This window comes from Littorina saxatilis, linkage group LG9 (assembly GCF_037325665.1).
Source record: "Littorina saxatilis isolate snail1 linkage group LG9, US_GU_Lsax_2.0, whole genome shotgun sequence".
NCBI classification, from domain to species: domain Eukaryota; kingdom Metazoa; phylum Mollusca; class Gastropoda; order Littorinimorpha; family Littorinidae; genus Littorina; species Littorina saxatilis.
The window spans coordinates 18,377,612-18,399,630 of record NC_090253.1 but is presented as its reverse complement, the minus strand read 5'-3'; the positions used below and the strand labels follow the sequence as shown (position 1 = coordinate 18,399,630).

The window sequence follows — 22,019 nt, the reverse complement described above, 5'->3', positions numbered from 1 at the left end:
ACAAACAAACAAAGTCTGTCTAGGAAGAGATATTGTCAGTGGGTTTATTGTGTCCGATTAAACAGCGTTTCTAAAGATGTAAAAACTGACAAGTAGTTGGAAGTGATGTGACTAAGGCTAAGGCCAACAAAAAAAAGTCTGTTTACGCTAACATAGGCCCCAAAAATAGGTCGGGATTTTTATTTTTTTAATTTTTTTTCCCCCCCAAAAAAACCATATTTTTAAGTTATTTTGCCAAAAAACAGACTTTTTTTTATAAATTTTTTTCTCCCCCAAATGCCAAAAAAAAAGTCTAGGGTCGCGCGAAAAAATAGGGTCGGTCGGGATACCGTAAACAGACTATTTTTTTTGGTGTGCCTAAGATGCGCAAAGCAAAACTGGGTGCCACCCGAATTGGGTTGGTTTGGTTGAAGTTGACGATTATTGTGACTTGTATCAATCAGATCCCGCAGCTTGTTCCCACCCGGTTCAGTGGCACCCAGTTTTACATCGTGCATCTCAGCCCAGGCCTACCTCATATATACATATCTTGTGGGTGAAATATTTGTGAATAAATATTGGAAAAATTAAAGTGTCTAAAAGTAAAACCTTGACTTTTTATGTGGATATGGCCTCCTGTTTGTGTCTTTTCTGTATGCATTGCAAAAAATCTTACACTTATTGAAAAGCTGTCCGTTTGGTTTTTTCTTTGTTGATTAACAGGGTCAGGGGTTCAGACTTTTTGTTACCCATTTGGGAGTTGTGGTTGTTGAGGTGACTATTGACTTATTGTCATTTCATTTCTGGGAATGAAGGGCAGATTTGCTGTTTCGTTGAGACAAAATAGAAATAAATTTTACTTTCGGAATTTTGAAGAAATTCTTTAATGATAGTCTGCATGGCTACTGTCACCTCAAAATCACATCCTTGTTGTGTCACATTGAAACAGATGGACCAGAATCTCTACGGAACACATACTGCGCGGCGCTCCCCCTCCCCCAGAGAAACGTTACGGTCACACCATGGTGTCTTTTGACCGACATCTCTACGTCTTTGGTGGAGCCACTGGTCAGACACTGCCCAACGAACTGCACTGGTATGTGTTGTTGTGTTCATTGTGTGTTTGTTCAGTTTCATTAAGTGTTTTTTCTGTTTGTTGAAGAGAATTACTTATTAGCATTGCGTTAGGTATCTGTCAGAATGAATATGTTTTAACACAAACAGATTGTTAGTTTTTTTTAATTTCATGAGCAGCATTTAATTTTACATTTTTTTAGGCTTTAACTTCACCATCTTTCTTTTGCAGATAACATAATTATAGTTCTTGTTAGTTTAACCAGACCTTTTAACGGATGCAAGCAATAAGAAATGTGTTGTCCATTAAAACATAGGGCATTTTTATTTGGTGGCTTTATACGAAATGAAAAATACCCACAGGCAGACAGTGTGAAGAAACAACATGATTTGAACAAAAAAGTGATAAATATTTGTGTTTGTTTGAACAGTTTTGATCTGGATTCTCAAACCTGGTCTATTGTGCAACCTTCTCATGACAGTCAGGTAATGTTGCAACCTCTCCACCTTCGTAAAAGTTTCCTTAGCTCAGGTGTTAAGTGTGAATTTGGCTTCTGAAATCATTTTCACCACATTTATTGAACAAATAAATAGAAAAAGATCTTTCTGAAAAATGTGCAGTTGGCAGCTGTTTGTGTGTGTGTGTGTGTGTGTGTGTGTGTGTGTGTGTGTGTGTGTGTGTGTGTGTGTGTGTGTGTGTGTGTGTGTGTGTGTGTGTGTGTCAGACAGACAGACAGACAGACACTCAGAGAAAGCATGTTTGACAGAAAAAGAATGAGTGTGTGGATATGTTTGTGTGAGAGATAGAGAGAGAGATAGAGAGAAAGAGAGTGTGCATGTCTGCGTGTCTGCTTGCGCATGTTTCTTGTATGTTTGTATGAAATATTGTTCTTTGTGACTGCATGGACATAGTCAGTATTTGGTACACTATTTACTACATCAACCTGCAAAACATAGGCGTTGTGTGCTATCCAGGTTCCCTTGGGTCGTCTGTTCCATGCGGCAGCTGTGGTTGGGGATGCCATGTATATATTTGGTGGCACTGTCGACAACAACGTCAGGAGTGGAGAGATATACAGGTTCCAGGTGAGTTTATATATTGTTTTCTTTTGTTGTTGTTGTTGAAGAATTAAAGAGTAAAAATTCTTATCACAGAAAAATACCGCATTCTTAGCCACTGTCCACTGTGCATTGAATGATGTATAATTTGTAAACAAGCAGTTCAGTTCAGTCCTTGGGGGGGGGGGGGGGGGGGGGGGGGGGGGGGGGCGTTAAATTTGTCATTTTCATTACTGTATTATACCATTGCTGGTGAATTTGGATTGCTTTCTCCCAGTGGAAAGCCAGCAGCAACAAGAGTCGCGCTACCCAGGTGTTTGCGTGTTTATGTGTGCACTTATGACTGATGCCTTTTATGTACCACTGTGGTGTCACGGGGTTGGAACATGGAAACCATCTCTGAGTTTGCACATGAATGTTGGTTGTTTTTTTTGTTGTTATTTTCCTCTTTTTTTTGCCTCAGTTGCATGCAGTCCGCTTCAAGCTGAAAAATAAATGAAAAGAATGAAACCCTATGGTTTTTGTTTTTTTTTCCTTTTTCCTTCTTTCTTTCTTTCTCTCTACAGCTGAGCGTCCTTCTTCATTGGCGTTTTATAAATTTATCAATTGTGTGTGGTTTTCTACAATGGACAAAATCTTGCATCTTTAATGTTGGTTATTGTCTTGCACATGAATGTTGACCTGTGTCTGTCCCGGCCTGGATTGGAACTAATGATCCAAGGTAGGACTGTCCTCCCTTTTTGTTTGAATGTACTTTCCTGAGCATGGTATGGTAACATTCTGTGCAAAGAATAGTGCATACATTGGGTGTGCTGTGGACAAAAGCTTTACAAGGAATGAAGTTAATGGTGTTTATGGTTGGCCTAGTGGTAAGGCGTCCGCCCCGTGATCGGGAGGTCGTGGGTTCGAACCCCGGCCGGGTCATACCTAAGACTTTAAAATTGGCAATCTAGTGGCTGCTCCGCCTGGCGTCTGGCATTATGGGGTTAGTGCTAGGACTGGTTGGTCCGGTGTCAGAATAATGTGACTGGGTGAGACATGAAGCCTGTGCTGCGACATCTGTCTTGTGTGTGGCGCACGTTATATGTCAAAGCAGCACCGCCCTGATATGGCCCTTCGTGGTCGGCTGGGCGTTAAGCAAACAAACAAAAAAAACAAAAAAACAAAACAAAAAATGGTGTTTATGTTAAAGAGTGTGTACACCTTGTTTGGAATGAAATTAATGTTGGGTATTTTCTTTCAGTTCTCCAGCTATCCCCGCTGCACCCTGCACGAAGACTACGGCAAACTTCTGGAGAGCAAGCAGTTCTGTGATGTAGATTTCATTGTTGGAGGGGTTAGTATTGTACAGTGGTACCTGTATTGAAAGGACCCTCTACGAAGTTGCTAAAAGTGTCCCTTCACAGCACGTGTCCTTTTAGGCCAAGTAAAAACAATGTTTCAGATTCCCTGTCCAACCCTATTTTTTTCTCCTAACCCTAGAAGAAGAAAAATGTTACCCCTTCAAACAAAACAAAAATTGAATAAAAAAAAAATGTGGGGATGGATTGATGATACTGAAAGCTTGACTGCTGATTTGAAGTACCTGTATAAAGGCAGCTATGAAAACAGCGTAAATTCAGATAGATACTGCAAAATGAATGATGTGAACAGTTAAAGAACAGGGCATCTCCACCATGAACAACAGCAGCTGTAGTCAGGAGTATGATCATGGTAGAATAACAATGGCTAAAGGACCAGATCAGCAGAACCTGTGTCAGAGGATTCTTTTTCTGGGTCATGTAATATAGGCTTAAGTTGAATTATTGAAGATAGAACATTTCATTAGCTAACTATTCTTTATTTTTGTATTCTGGGTTATTGTTTTGCACCAATAAAAATACTTTTTTAAACCAATTTTTTCCTGATACTTTCAGGAAGAGACCAAGATCAGCGCACACATAGCTCTGGTGGCTGCCCGCTCTCCATGGCTCAGAGACAAGATCAGAAAAGCCAAGACACAGGTAGGTGTTATGTAAGCTGTTTCTATGGCAATTTTCACAGACGGGTACACACACCCATGCACGTAAACTTGAACAAATTGCGAAAACTGTTATGGCCATCATGACAAATTTGTCAGAGTAAATAAATCCCGGCAACATCCATGTACACACTCATAAACATGCACACACACACACACACACACACACACACACACACACACACACACACACACACACACACACACACACACACACACACACACACACACACATACATACATACACACACTGAATCAAAGGGTTGTAAAAGAGGTCACATGAAAGAGCAGCAGGGACTTGCAGACAAACTTACACACAGGCAAACCCACATCAGAGACGAGGAGATGAAAAAGACAGACCTGACGTGGCCATTATCTCTTGCAGCATGGCTTTTTGAGAGGTTATCTACTACTGTGTCTCTTACAGGAGATCTCTATTTTCTTTTTCGTAATATTTCATAGTTATTAATGGCTGTGTACTACAATGGACCCCACCAATTAAAGACTTTTTTCTCTTCCTCCTTGATTTTTTTCTTCAGATTTTCTGTTCATAGCCTCTGAAATTTACCTCTGGTTTAACTCATTCGCTGCGCGTCTAAATTTCCCCTGTGTTCCCTGCCAACGCGCGATTTAGAGCCATTTTGAAAAAATTATTAAAAATCAACAACACAAGATAACCTTACATACCTTATGTTTTTGCAAAGTTTGGAACTTACTCTTTTAGAAAATATATGAAACATTTGAAAGTACATACCTTTTGTTGTCTTCATATCCAGGCAAAATATCCAATTTGAAGCAAAACAAAAAAACTTTCTACGTCATGGGTTCATCATACACAATGTCATGATCGACACTTGCATTGCCCGAATCATCACCCAAATGATCGTCCATTGACACAAAATCGTCACCAGAATCTAAAATATCATCTCCACTATCATCATCACTGAGGTCAAGATCAGAACCGTACTGAATAACACGTTCTAGCACTCTTTTCAAGTTACTACGTCTCAGCAGAACGATCCGCCATCTTGGAAAAGTCAAAACACGTGGGTCGCACACAGTCAACAAAATTTTTATTAATCCCAACAATTTAAGGGAAGGAACTGTTTACAGTGAATGGTACCACTGTAGACAGATAGAAGTTCATTGCAGGGGTTGTTTCCCTTGGTCAGCAGGACCGTTTACACCGTTAAAAATTCGTGATATCCGTCGGAACTCAAGTACCGGCACGCAGCCAACGCTAAACACAGGTGTCGGAATTCCAGTTCCGACACGCAGCGAATGAGTTAACACTCCCGCCTTTTTAAAACCTTATTTTCTCAGATTTGTTGAGGTTTTCAAAGAGGGTTTCCATTGTAAATCTGAGCTATCTAATATCCACAGGGAGAGCTGAATGAGAATGGTGGCCTGGTGGTCCAGCTGCCCGACACCAACCCCAGTGCTTTTGAGATGGTTCTCTCCTACATCTACACAGACAGGATCCACCCCACCAAGAAAGGTTAGTCTAGAAAGGTTTTGTCCCTGTTTATTGATCCTGAAATCTACCCCGAAAATGGCGTGTGGCTGCCTAAATGGCAGGGTAAAAACGGTCATACATGAAGAAAAACAAACGTGGGAGTTTCAGCACATGAACGAAGAAAAAGAATTTATCCTGAAATGATTTAATTTCAGCCGTAGTTTTGTGCAGTGGCGCTTGCTTGTGACAAAAAGTTAATTTGCCAAATTCTGCTTGATTGCCTTCCTTCAGACTGTGTTAAAAAAAAACCAAGGGAACTGAGATTTGGTTTAAACAAGATTCTTTTTAATCGAGTCATGTCAGTGAGGTTTTGGGTGTGAAACCACCTTGGTTGTCCGTTTATTTGTTCTTCTGGATTAACCTACTGCTTGCATATTTTGGCATATGACGACTGATGCCGTCAGTGGTGGCCTGATTGAGAACATGAAGATATATGGAAGTGTTGGGACATAGCATTCCGTTTTCATGACAGAGAGGGCGTTCATGCTGTTATTTGTTTTGTGGTATCGCAGATGTTGTGTATAGCTTTGGGTCGGGTACTTTTATATTGCAGAGTTTGGTCAGAGTGAGATCAGTATTATTATTTAAAAAAAAAAATTTATTCTATTTTTTCTTTTCTTTTATTTAATTTATTTTATCATATTATTCAATTCAATTTTATTTTTATTAGCAAGGAGGGATTTTTTTCTGTTTTTTTTCTTCTGAATGAGATGTTGTGTTTTCTTCAGGTGAAGAGCCCAACAGCAATGAAGTGATCCTCATTATGATGGATGTTTACCAGCTGTCACTGCAGGTACGTGAATTTGAGATGATCAGGTTTTGACTTGCTGGAACTTCTGCTGTTTTGAATAATCATACTAAAAAAATCTTCTTGTATTCTGGAGGGTACATGTGTACGTGTTTGCCAGCTAGCACAGAGCTGCTGCTGTTACGAGGAGAAGGGGGGGGGGGGGGGGGGGGGTTGGAGCTAAAGGAGGGAGGATGGGGGTAGAGGTGGGAAAAGTGGTCAGTAAATTGTAAAGCTTGTATGCTGTGGCCTTGTCTGGATGACAGAGTTATGTTTTGAATCATTTATTGCATAGGAGACACATTTGATAACATGATTTGTCTGTGAAAAGAATGAAGAAATCCTTGACCTGAGCATAGACCAAGGAATGCAGAGTTTTCAAACTCGGATCCAAGAATGTGTGTGCAGTGGAACTCCCATTATAAAACCAGAAAAATCAGAGAAAACCATACTTTAAAAAGTAGGGAGTCCTAAAAATGGAGGTGGATCTGCAGAGGTTATGAACGAACAAACTGAAAGTGCAAGGTCTTAAAATGGAGGTGGATCTGCAGAGGTTATGAACGAACAAACTGAAAGTGCAAGGTCTTAAAATGGAGGTGGATCTGCAGAGGTTATGAACGAACAAACTGAAAGTGCAAGGTCTTAAAATGGAGGGTCTTGAAAGGGGGCTTCCCCTGTACTTCAAGTGAATATATGTGAGTCTGTGGGGTTTGTTTGTTTGTTTGTTTGCTTAACGTCCAGCCGACCACGAAGGGCCATATCAGGGCGGTGCTGCTTTGACATATAACGTGCGCCACAAACAAGACAGAAATCGCAGCACAGGCTTCATGTCTCACCCAGTCACATTATTCTGACACCGGACCAACCAGTCCTAGCACTAACCCCATAATGCCAAACGCCAGGTGGAGCAGCCACTAGATTGCCAATTTTAAAGTCTTAGGTATGACCTCCCGATCACGGGGCGGACGCCTTACCACTAGGCCAACCGTGCCAGTAGTCTGTAGGGTAGATGTAAGCTTAACTTCCTGCCTGGTGAATGTGTTGTTGGCAGCATGATAAGTATAAATGTTTACGGTTCATTTGGGTCTTCTGTGCAGTTCCACATGAACCGACAGGAACACCTGTGTATTAATGTGAATGGTGTGTTCTGTGCAGTTCCACATGAACCGACTGGAACACCTGTGTATTAATATGAATGGTGTGTGCTGTGCAGTTCCACATGAACCGACTGGAACACCTGTGTATTAATATGAATGGTGTGTGTTGTACAGTTCCACATGAACCGACTGGAACACCTGTGTAATGATATGAATGGTGTGTTATGTGCAGTTCCACATGAACCGACTGAAACACCTGTGTAATAATATGAATGGTGTGTGCTATGCAGTTCCACATGAACCGACTGGAACACCTGTGTATTAATGTGAATGGTGTGTTCTGTGCAGTTCCACATGAACCGACTGGAACACCTGTGTAATAATATGAATGGTGTGTTATATGCAGTTCCACATGAACCGACTGGAACACCTGTGTAATAATATGAATGGTGTGTGCTGTGCAGTTCCACATGAACCGACTGGAACACCTGTGTATTAATATGAATGGTGTGTTCTGTGCAGTTCCACATGAACCGACTTGAACACCTGTGTATTAATATGAATGGTGTGTTCTGTGCAGTTCCACATGAACCGACTGGAACACCTGTGTAATAATATGAATGGTGTGTTATGTGCAGTTCCACATGAACCGACTGGAACACCTGTGTATTAATATGAATGGTGTGTGCTGTGCAGTTCCACATGAACCGACTGGAACACCTGTGTAATAATATGAATGGTGTGTTCTGTGCAGTTCCACATGAACCAACTGGAACACCTGTGTATTAATATGAATGGTGTGTTCTGTGCAGTTCCACATGAACCGACTGGAACACCTGTGTAATAATATGAATGGTGTGTGCTGTGCAGTTCCACATGAACCGACTTGAACACCTGTGTATTAATATGAATGGTGTGTGCTGTGCAGTTCCACATGAACCGACTGGAACACCTGTGTAATAATATGAATGGTGTGTTATGTGCAGTTCCACATGAACCGACTGGAACACCTGTGTAATAATATTAATGGTGTTCTGCTGTGCAGTTCCACATGAACCGACTGGAACACCTGTGTAATAATATGAATGGTGTGTTCTGTGCAGTTCCACATGAACCGACTGGAACACCTGTGTAATAATATGAATGGTGTGTTCTGAGCAGTTCCACAGGAACTGACTGGAACACCTGTGTATTAATGTGAATGGTGTTCTGCTGTGCAGTTCCACATGAACCGACTGGAACACCTGTGCGTACAGTTCCTGGAGGCGTGCATCAGTCATCGCACTGTGCTGGGGGCCCTGCACAATGCCGCCAAGATGAAACTCAATTTCCTCAAGGTCATTCATGATTCATTCACTTCTGCTATGGTACAACCAGAACAAAGTTCATTTGTTGTTGTTTTTTAGAATCATAACCCGAAGATTCCTTTACACATTCTTGATACTGCTACCACCAAACCATGACCATCCACCCCCACCCCCTGTGTGTTGTAATTGTCCAAGTGTGTTCTGTTTTATGCATGTGTCCCCTTGTCTAGTGATGTGCTGTAATGTAAAGCATATACATGTACAAAAAAAATAATAAAAAGCTCCACAGAAAGAGAATACAAAAAAAAAAGAAAAAAAAGAATCATAACCAAATGAGGCAGTGCACAAATGGCCCAGATCCAAGAAACAAAGGGATGCAAGCACCCTTAGCCTAGACTGCAACAGTGAGTGAGACTTGTGCGGAACCATTAGCTTTTTATATTTAGTCAAGTTTTGACTAAATATTTTAACATCGAGGGGGAATCGAAACGAGGGTCGTGGTGTATGTGCGTGTGTGCGTGTGTGTGTGTGTCTGTGTGTGTGTGTGTGTAGAGCGATTCAGACTAAACTACTGGACCGATCTTTATGAAATTTGACATGAGAGTTCCTGGGTATGAAATCCCCGAACGTTTTTTTCATTTTTTTGATAAATGTCTTTGATGACGTCATATCCGGCTTTTCGTGAAAGTTGAGGCGGCACTGTCACGCCCTCATTTTTCAACCAAATTGGTTGAAATTTTGGTCAAGTACTCTTCGACGAAGCCCGGGGTTCGGTATTGCATTTCAGCTTGGTGGCTTAAAAATTAATTAATGACTTTGGTCATTAAAAATCTGAAAATTGTAAAAAAAATTAAAAATTTATAAAACGATCCAAATTTACGTTTATCTTATTCTCCATCATTTGCTGATTCCAAAAACATATCAATATGTTATATTTGGATTAAAAACAAGCTCTGAAAATTAAATATATAAAAATTATTATCAAATTTTTTTTTTCGAAATCAATTTAAAAACACTTTCATCGTATTCCTTGTCGGTTCCTGATTCCAAAAATATATAGATATGATATGTTTGGATTAAAAACACGCTCAGAAAGTTAAAACGAAGAGAGGTACAGAAAAGCGTGCTATCCTTCTTAGCGCAACGAATACCCCGCTCTTCTTGTCAATTCCACGGGCACTGCCTTTGCCACGGGCGGTGGAGTGACGATGCTACGAGTATACGGTCTTGCTGCGTTCAGTTTCATTCTGTGAGTTCGACAGCTACTTGACTAAATATTGTATTTTCGCCTTACGCGACTTGTTTTATTTTTAGCTGGCTTCTTCTTCTTCTTGCACTCGTGGGTTGTTTTTTTTGCACGAGTGGACTTTTACGTGTATGACTGTTTTTACCCCACCATTTAGGCAGCCATACGCCGCTTTCGGAGGAAGCATGCTGGGTATTTTCGTGTTTCTATAACCCACTGAACTCTGACATGGATTACAGGATCTTTTCCGTGCGCACTTGGTCTTGTGCTTGCGTGTACACACGAAGGGGCATAAGGCACTTGCAGGCCTGCCCATAAGTTGACCTGGGAGATCAGAAAAATCTCCACCTTAACCCACCAGGCGCAGCCGGGATTCGAACCCACAACCTTCCGCTTTGGAGGCCGGCGTCGTACCACCAAGCCATTGCGCCCGTCTTAACTGGCTTCTGAAACAGAACAGCCACCACCAGGTGCATTTGGTGTGTGAAAACTGCCTGACATATATTTTCAGACCCCCTAATACCATGGGATCATCATTACTCTCCCCTTGTTCAGACGCCACATTATTTGCTAGTACACTGCCTGCTTCAACACTTACCAAATTACTGGAATTCTGGATACCAGCAAGCCATATATATATGTGTCCATGGCTGAACTAAAAATAAAATGCTCATTTAACTCTCTTCCCTTTTTCGTGTAGCAGTGATTCTTGGGGAAAAAAGGTCAAAGCATAGATCAGACCACTCAAAAATTAGCCAAGTTGTTCAGCTTTACATTTTCATTTTGCCAGCTTGCTCATGCTTACAAGTGGTTAGTTTTCTGGTTCTTTCTTCACATTGTTCTGTCTTTGTAAGGTGAAGTGATCACATGTTTGTGTGCTTAAAACTTTCTACCCCACCTATGTTGACCATGATTTTGTTACCCGAGACCAGCTGTGCTGCAGCAGGTCACTCAGAATTGTAGTAACTGTGTAGTAACTGTGTATCAATACGCTAGAATGCAGGCGTTAAATGGACGTTACAGGAAGCGACTGAAGATAACAGTCTGAGCAGATATATCCGTACCTGGTCAGATAGAGCTATATGAGTGGGTACGGATATATCCGTACCTGGGAGACAATGAGTTAAGTGTCAATGACCACTTTTTTTTTTTTACAAGTACAATGGAATTACATATAGTCCTGAGAATTTTCCGTCATGGAAATCTTTTTCCTCGTTTGTTTCTTCAGACGTCCACTTCTGTGGTGCTTACACAGAAGTTAGTGCTACTTTCTCCCTGAGGAAAGTGAACTGCCATAAATTGGCACTGGTCGCAGTTGGGGGATGTGATTGTATAACTTTTAGCAGTACAAATGGTGTAGGAACTTGCAGTAACTGAGACATACATATGTTTCCAGAAAGACGTTTTTCTCAGTGACTTTGGCATCATGAGCAGTGGAAAGTCAGGTCCCTGCCAGACTATTTAGCCTTGACCTCATTTACATGACACATGTATACCCACGTGTGAATTGAACGATATTGTTATCTCATGGGTGGTCTCTCTCATGTACGTAGAATAAATAACTGACAATCTCATAACATTTTCAACACATTTTCAACACATCATGGGTACATTTTACAGGAGTACTGTCTGCGCTTTGTGGTGAAAGACAGCAACTACAGCCAGATCGTGATGAGTCGAGAGTTTGAGACGCTGGAGCAGCCCCTCATGGTGGAAATTATACGACGGAAACAGATGCCGCAGCAACGACTGGTTGATCCCCATGGCGACAACATGAGAGGTAGTCTGTACTTTTCTTGCTGCAGGCATGATTGACATGAAAAAATGGCATGGGCAAGATTTAGAGGTAAGGGGAAAAGTGTTATCCAAAACCAGGAAAGGTTTGTTACTGGAACGTTATATTTATAGCATAGCAAAACGTTACGTTCACAACTTAACGTTTTGTTTTGTTATAAATGTAACGCTTCAATAACATACCTTTCTTGTTTTTAAATTTGGAAAAACTATTAGTTTCAACTGTACAGAAGTGAGGGACAACTTATTTGTTTTAGATGCACATATGCCATTAAATTGTCTAGTGTCAGGAATAACTTTCTTTGTGATGGTTGATATTGTCCAAACTCAACCGGTGCAGATATAGCACAAGAACAAGTTCTCTGCATTTTTAATTGGTTGTACCATGTACTACCAAACATAACAAACAGAATATTTGAAGAATGTATGAAAGCTGATCGTTTTGCTTACCTTCTCATGAACCTTAATGACACACCATGTATGGTCATCATTTTGCATATGTTAATACATTTAACAGGCATTCAAATTAGAGTTACATTTCTGCAAAGAACAAACTGAGACTATGAGTATTTATGGTCAAGCTTTTGCAGCAGTTGTATTACTGTACCTTTAAGTCTGTTGCACCCACTATACCTACCTTCTTAAATTTCTTGTGGTTCTGAAACTTCGGATCAAATGTAACAGGTAAGTGAGTGCAACAGCAGCTTCAGATTGGAAGCATTTGTCTTTGTAATTATGTTTTATTGTTCGCCCGGTAGCTCAGTTGGTAGAGCATTGGACTTGTGATCCCCGAGTCACAGGTTCGAATCTGGGCCGGGCCGGTGTCACGATTTCATCTTTCGCCTGTGTACATATTTCCCCCTCGACATATACAAGACTGAAACACGGTTGTTTCCTGGTAAAATTAAGAAGTGAAATTATTTATGGACGAAAAGCATGTCAGTTTCTTGCATGTGAAGAAAATTGGTGGTAAAATTTAATAGATTTCACCCCCAAAATCGAATTCTTCGAAAACGTGTACTGAGTGGTTACGTCCCTTGAGTAAGAAGAAAAACATTTTAGGATGAATCAAATTTCTAAGTTAAATAAAACAAATTGGTCGGACAAATTTGGCCCCATGAATGTAAGGTACACAAGGTCGCTCATCAGTACTATCGAAGGGTGTTTTTTTGTTCAGTGTAGAGTTTATACTAGATCAACGAGGCCGAGAAGCGAAATATCAACACGGCGAAAGATGAAAACGTCACACCGGACACTAGTCAACTTTATGTGGAAACTCAGAGACGGTATCCATGTTCCACCCCGTGTCACCACTGTGGCATGTAAAAGACCTCGGTCATTCTGCCATAAGTGCAGGTGGCTGGTTACACCTATAAACACGCACACACCTGGGTAGCGCAACTCTGTTGCTGCTAGCCTTCCATTGGGGGGAAGCCACCCAAATTTCCCAGCAATGGAAAAATAAAGTAATGAAAATGAAAATGAAATGAAAAAACTCTGTGGATCACCTGAAAGGATAAGCAAAGTCAACAGTAGACAGGATCGTCAATCTTAAAGAGAGAGAGACAGAACAAGAAGAGAACATGAATTTATTCCACAAAATAGCATAACAGCACTGGTATTTCATGGTCAAAGTTAACTTTTTTTCAAGAGCTTGTGTATCTATCCCTCTTTCTCCCCAGATGTGACCCTAGAGAAGGACCTGGAGAATTTTCTGAAGGTATCGGGGAGGGAGTCCTGTGACATCACGCTGGTGCTCGACGGCTGTCTGATCCCCGCCCACACCGCCATCCTGGCTGCCCGCAGCTCCTACTTCGAGGCCATGTTCCGTTCCTTCAGGCCTGAGAACAACCAGGTCAACGTGAGTCAGCTTTTGTGTGATAGATGCGAGAAGGGTTTATGCTTTACCTTCCCCCTCCCCTGAATCCCTGATAACACACTGCTTGTAAGAGTAGACAGGTCTAGATCAGCACTTTTCAGCACGTGTACGGGGAACGTGTACGTGTAACGTCATCAAATCTAGTTTTTACGTCACGCGTTTGCCAAGATCTGCAGTCTTGGTGGGAGCAAAACAACGTATGCATTTGGAACATTGGAGAAAAAAGTGAGTCACAGGTGACGCAATATCTACACGTAGACGTACAGGTCTTTGCTACACGTTCGATCGTCTAGAACACTGTAGTATCTTTGAACAACAATACCTATAGCATCCTGATATACAATTTTATGAATGTGATATCAGCCTACATAGAAAACTGCAGGCTACAGCAGAGATTCTCCAATGAATAGCTAGCTTTGTGACGCAGACAAGACTTGCCGTACTTTCCGGGTCATAAGGCGCGACTTTTTTCCTCGAGTTCGACCCCTGCGTCTTGTATAACGAAGCGCCTAATCCGTGTATGAAATACGAAAAAAATCAAAGAGACCGCTTGAGTACCAGTCAAACAACTTGTGATAATGCATGTTTCAGCTACTAGGTACTGCCCTGCCTTTGATCTGGCCGCACACACAGATTTCCACTCTGTTAAACTCGGTCACTGACCGGTCACTGACCCCGATGCAGGAAGTGTTTCCTCTCTCAGATATGACAGGGGAACCACCTCTCATGGCAAAAACTGGGTCATTGACCCCTGGGAAGAAGGTCGTGTCTTTTAACAAGGCCACCCAGCTATCACAATGCCTTTGATCTGGCCGCACACGCAGAGCACACATATTTTCACTCAGTTAAAGTCGGTCACTGACCGGTCACTGACCCCGGTGCAGAAAGTGTTTCCTCTCTCAGATATCACAGGGGAACCACCTCTCATGGCAAAAACTGGGTCATTTTGGTGCGCCCTATCGGCCCCCTGCGTCCTTTTTCAAGGTCACAGGTCAGCGTCAAAGGAAAAATTAGACATTTTATATCTTTGACAAAGTTCATCGGATGTGATTGAAACTTTGTAGGATTATTCTTTACATCAAAGTATTTACATCTGTAGCCTTTTACGAACGTTATCAGAAAAACAAGGGAGATAACTAGCCTTTTCTGTTCGGCAACACACAACTTAACGTTGGGCTTTTCTCGGAAACTATAAAAGTGATCGACCGGGCTCAAATTTTATGTGAACGTGACTCATTGTGTTGTGAATAGCAATTTCTTCCTGTCCATCTGATGCCTCATATAATATTCAGAACTGCGAAAGTGACTCGATCGAGCGTTTGCTCTTCTTGTTTTAAAAAGAAGGGGGTGCGTCTTAGATAACGAAGCGCCTTGTCACCCGGAAAGTACGGTAAGATGATCTGTAAATGGAGAAGAAGATCAAAAACAAGTCGCGTAAGGCGAAATTACTACATTTAGTCAAGCTGTGGAACTCACAGAATGAAACTGAACGTACTGCATTTTTTCACAATGACCGTAGTCCGCCGCTAGTGCAAAAGGCAGTGAAAGTGACGAGCCTGTTCAGTGCTGTAGCGGTTACGCTGCGCTGCATAGCACGCTTTACTGTACCTCTCTTCGTTTTAACTTTCTGAGCGTGTTTTTAATCCAAACATATCATATCTATATGTTTTTGGAATCAGGAACCGACAAGGAATAAGATGAAATTGTTTTTAAAACGATTTTGGAAATTTAATTTTAATCATAATTTTTATATTTTTAATTTTCAGAGCTTGTTTTTAATCCGAATATAACATATCTATATGTTTTGGGAATCAGAACATGATAAAAAATATTGTCAGTAAGTACTGGTGTCACATGACTGATGTGAACCAGTTGATTGGCTAATGGCGATGCGCTAAAACTGTTAGCGCACTCTTGGAGTGCGCTAACTTTTCCACAGAGCGTATTCTTACGCCCTTTGCCTAAGCAAGACTGTGCTCTCATTATCAGAATTAATGAATGACATGTAGCTTATATTCTCCACAATACCAAATGACCATAAATTCCCTGCTTCTCAATTAAAGCAGAAGTGGTTTTTTTTCTGACAGATTGCATGTGCCTGTGCCAAAGTGCGGCTGCCACTGATCTAAAAATAGAAGCCGCTGCATTTCATCAAATTCTCGCCGACTTGCATAGATTCTTCTCATATGCCGTGTTTGTGGCATGTAGCTTATCATCCACATTACTAAATGATGAGTTAATATAAAATTCCCACCCGCTAGCAGAAAACACAAGTGTTATTCCGATAACGTACCAGCTAGACCAGTTTGGAAGACTGACTCGATCGACTCTGTCATACGTAGCCGCACTGACTACACTGAAATACGACTGCATCAGTTCAGTAAATGAATGGTTTCCGAATTATTATTTCAAGGCAAGAACAATCGTAATCGAAAACGTGTAGGGTTCAGAACGTTCTTACCAAGACTTATTACCAGCGTGCCTCGTGCGTGCAGACTCAGTGGCAGTGCAGACTGCATGCAGTGGTTTGATTGCCCTAGCAGACGACATAAACCCCGCTCAGCAAATTAACATGTTGGGCAAATGTGAACAAAAAAACGATGGGGATATAATACGTGTAGGGTTCAGAGCATTCTTACCGTTCATATGTAGTACCAGACTCCCCGATGAGTAAAGATACCACACGAGAAACATGCCACATTTATTTTGGAAATGTGCTTTCCGTCGACCGTGGCAAGGGGCAAAACTCTGCACAGTCAATCTGTCGAAGCTCGATGAAGGTTTCAAAACCAAGAGCACAGTCCTTTCTCCGAGTTTAAATGAGGTCTCTATGAAAGATCATCACTTTTTAGCTTAACGCTACACTGGAATTTACCAACAGAAATTAAAACAACAGTTTGCGTGTGACGAAAGCACGACACACTCGAGACAGCCCACACAAAAGTAGATCCAGTGACACAAACCTGACCACACAGTCACGCCTATCCAAATGCGCGTTGCAAAATGTGCTTTTTGAATCTTCTTTTTTCTCTGGCGGTACTGACAATATCGTTATTGAAACAATCCCAGTGCACTAAGGGATTTATAGAGCAAATCTCGAAAATAATTATTGAACTCAGCGCTATGCGCTTCGTTCAATAATGAATTTTCTCGATTTGCTCTATAAATCCCTTAGTGCACTGGGATGTCTCAATAACTTAAAAAATAAAAGTAATTTTGGATCGTTTTATAAAAAAATAATTTTAATTACAATTTTCAGATTTTTAATGACCAAAGTCATTAATTAATTTTTAAGCCTTCATTCTGAAATGCAATACCGAAGTCCGGCCTCCGTCGAAGATTGCTTGGCCAAAATTTCAATCAATTTGATGGAAAAATGAAGGTGTGACAGTGCCGCCTCAACTTTTACAAAAAGCCGGTTATGACGTCATAAAAGACATTTATCGAGAAAAAGAAAAAAACGTCTGGGGATATCATACCCAGGAACTCTCATGTAAAATTTCATAAAGATCGGTCCAGTAGTTCAAAACTTGACTAAATGTAAAAAGAGGAAGAGAGTCGTGTTGCAGGGTTCAAGCCAACCACTGGCTGCAAATAGGTGAACTCGGGAAATAACTCTCTCTTGTCATCATTTTCACGAGTTTTCATTCACAAGCATCTGGGAAATAAATGTCATGTTCCCCGGGGAATAAATGCCCAGTTACCATAGTTACAGAAAGCAGGTTACATGGATATTTAAAACCAAACCCAATAGAAACGCTCGGGGTTCATCGGCTCACAGGTAAGAGGGAAGACAAGAGAAAAGCGACTCACTCATCTTTGCTTTCTGCTATTCCTTGCTCTCGATTCGTCGCACGTTTAATCCACATATCTGCTAAGAGATGTCACGAACCGAGACAGTGCCGCAAACAAGCAACTCTTCGAAACAGCGGGGCAATCCCATCGCAAGGAAACGCAAAATGTAGGTCATTCTTTGCAATGAAACGCCGCTGTCTGCCCAAAGTCGAAGACGCGTACTGCTGGATTCACACACCATTCAGTTAGTCGGAACCTACAGAACTTTTCTTCCTCAAACCTGACATACTTGTCTCAACATGTCATCAAATTAATACACAGATCTCCTTGACTCGCTTTCACTTGTACTTGTAGCGCCTTCACTCTTGCGCCTGCCTTCAGTGATTGCAACAGCGTGGTGGGGCCCTAAAAACGGTATTTTCAAATCCAAACTCGCGTTTCAACTCATGGCTCCCTCTGTTGATGATGCAATTATTTTCGCGCTACCAAAATGATGACAAAAACGATGTTTGATGGGTTGTTGTCAGACCAGATTTTTTTGTCAGTCCTCGGAGGGCATATCGACTTTTGTTTCATATTTATTGACCGCGGCCTTCGGCCTTGGTCAATAAATATGAAACAAAAGACGATATGCTCCCCCTCGGACGACAAAACAGCTGGTCTGTCAACGACCCATCAAACATCTTATAATGCTTGTATAGGTTGAGATAGAGTGTATACTCATGCTATTAGTGAGGCCATCTCATGCTATTAGTGAGGCCAACTCATGCTATTAGTGAGGCCAACTCATGCTATTAGTGAGGCCAACTCATGCTATTAGTGAGGCCAACTCATGCTATTAGTGAGGCCAACTCATGCTATTAGTGAGGCCAACTCATGCTATTAGTGAGGCCAACTCATGCTATTAGTGAGGCCAACTCATGCTATTAGTGAGGCCAACTCATGCTATTAGTGAGGCCAACTCATGCCATTAGTGAGGCCAACTCATTCACAGTAAGAGTATTCACTCTTTCACAGCCCATACAAACCCAACAGAGTTATTTCTGAAAATTGTCTATCGGCAATTTTAAAACACTTTACCAATCTTACAGATCACGATAGGAGAGATGGTTCCGTCCAGACAGGCGTTTGACAGCCTGTTACGATACGTCTACTACGGAGACGTCACAATGCCGCCCGAAGATTCCCTCTACCTCTTCCCCGCCCCCTACTTCTATGGCTTCACCAACAACCGATTACAGGTAAATCAGGCTTCTTTTTTTACTGCAGGAGAATGGTGCTGTGACCTTTCTTTTAACAGTGAGACGGCTGTACTGCTGTAATTGGCTTATTTTAAGATTTTGTTTGCTAATTCTTGTATCAAGTGTTTGCTAATTCTTGTATCAAGTGTTTGCTAATTCTTGTATCAAGTGTTTGCTAATTCTTGTATCAAGTGTTTGCTAATTCTTGTATCAAGTGTTTGCTAATTCTTGTATCAAGTGTTTGCTAATTCTTGTATCAAGTGTTTGCTAATTCTTGTATCAAGTGTTAGTTTGAGCTCATAGGATTGATTCAGCAGATTTCTTAACTGTTTTCGTAGCCACGAATAGTATGCTTCTTTTGAATTATATATTTAATTTGGAATTAAACTGGATGTCCTTTTGCATTTTTCATGGTATGGTTAGTTATATATGGTTTCTGATGTAAGTATTGGCCAGGTTTTCTTGCTTTGCTTCGGTTCTTATTTAGCTGCTGTGTGTATCTTGTTTTGTTAGCCAACTTGGGATATAATGATGTTTGTTAAATTTCAGGCCTTTTGCAAGCACAATCTGGAGATGAACGTATCCTGTCAGAATGTTATACAGGTAAGTCAATTTCTGTGTGTGTACAAATGATTGTCTGCTACAGTTTCTGGGTTATCAGCTTATGAGTATGATGTCATTGTATATGTTGTGTTAAGATATGTGTGTGTATGTGTGGGTGTGCATGTGTTTTTGTGGATATGTGTGCTGTTGCTAGCCTGAAAGATATATAACTTGCATGCATTATACTTCTTATTAAAATTTAAAAAAAAAATGTTTGTATGCTTTTTTAGATTCTTGAAGCTGCTGACAAAATCCAGGCATTGGACATGAAGAAACATGCCCTGAACATCATTGTACACAACTTTCCAAAGGTCAGTGAATCATTTCCTGCATTCAAATTGATCCTTTATGAAAGAATAAACATCCAAGACGATTGTGTTTTATTTTTTTATTTTTTTAATTATTTTTATTATGACTTTGTATTTGATTGTTTTGGGTATTGCTTTTCATCTGTGTTTCTACTTTCTTTTTATAGTGAATCCGAGTAGAACATTTATTTTTGCTTTATAAAGCCAGATTAACCTTGTTTTGAAGAGAAAAGTTATTCATTGATTGATTTATGTCTTTTTATTTATAAATTTTTACAGTTATGTACTTTTGTATTTATTGGGTTATTGTTATACTTGATTATATAGTTATTTTTTTTAAAGTAATCTATCGTTGATTTATTTTCTTCTTTAATCATTAAAGTAATCCTTTAAATATCTATATCTTACCCAGTCTTTCTTCATGTTTTACTTCTTTGCCTTTGGTTGGTAAGGTATCCATTTTATTATTTATATTTTAACCAGTCATTTCTTCATGTAGGTGTTTATTTCTTCCATCTGTTGTGTTCACAGGTGGCCCGACTACCTCACATCGAGAGCCTGAGCAAAGAGATGCTGCTGGAGATCTTTCAGGCTCTGGCCGATGAGATGAGCGAGTCTCGTCTCTGTCAGGACATGTCTAACGCCAGTCTCAGCGACCACAACACCAGTGGATTCTGATCGTCAGATACATGTAATGTGACAACAAAGTCAGTGGATTCTGATTGTCGGATACAGGTCATGTGACAACAATGCCAGTGGATTCTGATCGTCAGATACATGTCATGTTACAACAAAGCCAGTGGATTCTGATCGCCGGACACAGGTCATGTGACAACAATTGCCAGTGGATTCTAATCGTCAGATACAGATAACCGGTTACAACGCCACCAGTGGATTCTGATCATCAGATACTAACCATCTTGTGACAACAAAGCCAGTGGATACTGATTGTCAGATACGGATTACCGGTTACAATGCCACCTGTGGTTTCTGATCATCAGATACTGGTTATGTAACAACAAAGCAAGTGGATCGTCAGATACAGAGTACGGGTTACAATGCCACCAGTGATTCTGATCATCAGATACCGATCATCATGTGACAACAAATCCAGTGGATACTGATCATCAGATACAGAGTACCAGTTACAACGCCACCAGTGGATTCTAATCATCAGATACAGGTCACGTAAACATAAAGCCAGTGGATAATCAGATACAGATTACCAGTTACTGTGCCACCAGTCGTTTCTGATCATCAGATACAGATCATTGTGTGACAACAAAGCCAGTGGATACTGATCATCAGATGCAGATTATTTTGTGACAACACCAGTGGATACTGATCGTCAGATACAGATTACGGGTTACAATGCCACCTGTGGTTTCTGATCATCGGATACAGATCATATCGTCAGATACAGATCATCTTGTGACAAGACAGATCGTCTGTGACCACAAGAGCAACGGTTCCCAAAGTGTTGAATACAGTATACATGTGACCAGCTGTTTTACAGATTATCTGAGCAACAGAGCCAGTGATTTCTCGATCATCCGACACAGATCAAGTGACTTAACAACACCAGTGGGTTTCTTACAGATCATCTGCAGCCACAGCACTGTTGGTTTCTTGTCATCAGATACAGAATATCCTGCACTGATATCATCAGGGTGCGTGTGATCATCAGATACAGAATATCCTGCACTGATATCATCAGGGTGCGTGTGATCATCAGATACAGAATATCCTGCACTGATATCATCAGGGTGCGTCAGGTCATCAGATACAGAATATCCTGCACTGATATCATCAGGGTGCGTCAGGTCATCAGATACAGAATATCCTGCACTGATATCATCAGGGTGCGTCAGGTCATCAGATACAGGTTATCTGTGACCACAACACCAGTGGCTTATGTCGTTATGATCAACAGATACAGATCATCTGTTACAAGGATGGCAGTAGCTTATTTGACAAATATCTGCTGAGGCCACAATACTGGTGTATCATTACTGTCGGATAACAGATTAACCATGGCAGAACTAGCGATTTCTGATCATCAGATACAGGTTATCCTTGACAACAACACCAGTAGTTTCTGATCATCAGATAAAGCTTATCTGCAACCACAATGCTGGTGTATTTTGACTGTTGAATAGCAGATTATCCACGGCAACAGCAGTGGATTCTGACATAAGATACAGATCATCTGTGACAACAAAGCCAGTGAGCACAATTGTACTCTTGCTGGTTGCAGTTGCACAGTTAGTTGCAGCGTGACGGACTGTGATACCAAATTTGATTATGAGGACCA

General features: G+C 40.9%; 1 protein-coding gene across 1 annotated transcript in view; it reads left to right on the top strand.

The window, feature by feature from the left end:
* LOC138975483 (leucine-zipper-like transcriptional regulator 1) overlaps nucleotides 1-22,019 on the top strand; it is a 32,410-nt gene that overhangs the window by 9,087 nt on the left and 1,304 nt on the right. Inside the window, exons 8-21 of the mRNA XM_070348181.1 lie at nucleotides 929-1,075; nucleotides 1,485-1,539; nucleotides 2,029-2,139; nucleotides 3,356-3,448; nucleotides 4,029-4,115; nucleotides 5,516-5,630; nucleotides 6,377-6,441; nucleotides 8,753-8,869; nucleotides 11,706-11,865; nucleotides 13,562-13,740; nucleotides 18,645-18,794; nucleotides 19,344-19,397; nucleotides 19,628-19,708; nucleotides 20,237-22,019. The exon at nucleotides 20,237-22,019 is cut by the window's right edge and continues 1,304 nt beyond it. Coding sequence (XP_070204282.1) covers nucleotides 929-1,075; nucleotides 1,485-1,539; nucleotides 2,029-2,139; nucleotides 3,356-3,448; nucleotides 4,029-4,115; nucleotides 5,516-5,630; nucleotides 6,377-6,441; nucleotides 8,753-8,869; nucleotides 11,706-11,865; nucleotides 13,562-13,740; nucleotides 18,645-18,794; nucleotides 19,344-19,397; nucleotides 19,628-19,708; nucleotides 20,237-20,383 — 1,561 coding nt within the window. The 3' untranslated portion in view covers nucleotides 20,384-22,019. The remainder of the gene's footprint in view (nucleotides 1-928; nucleotides 1,076-1,484; nucleotides 1,540-2,028; nucleotides 2,140-3,355; nucleotides 3,449-4,028; nucleotides 4,116-5,515; nucleotides 5,631-6,376; nucleotides 6,442-8,752; nucleotides 8,870-11,705; nucleotides 11,866-13,561; nucleotides 13,741-18,644; nucleotides 18,795-19,343; nucleotides 19,398-19,627; nucleotides 19,709-20,236) is intronic.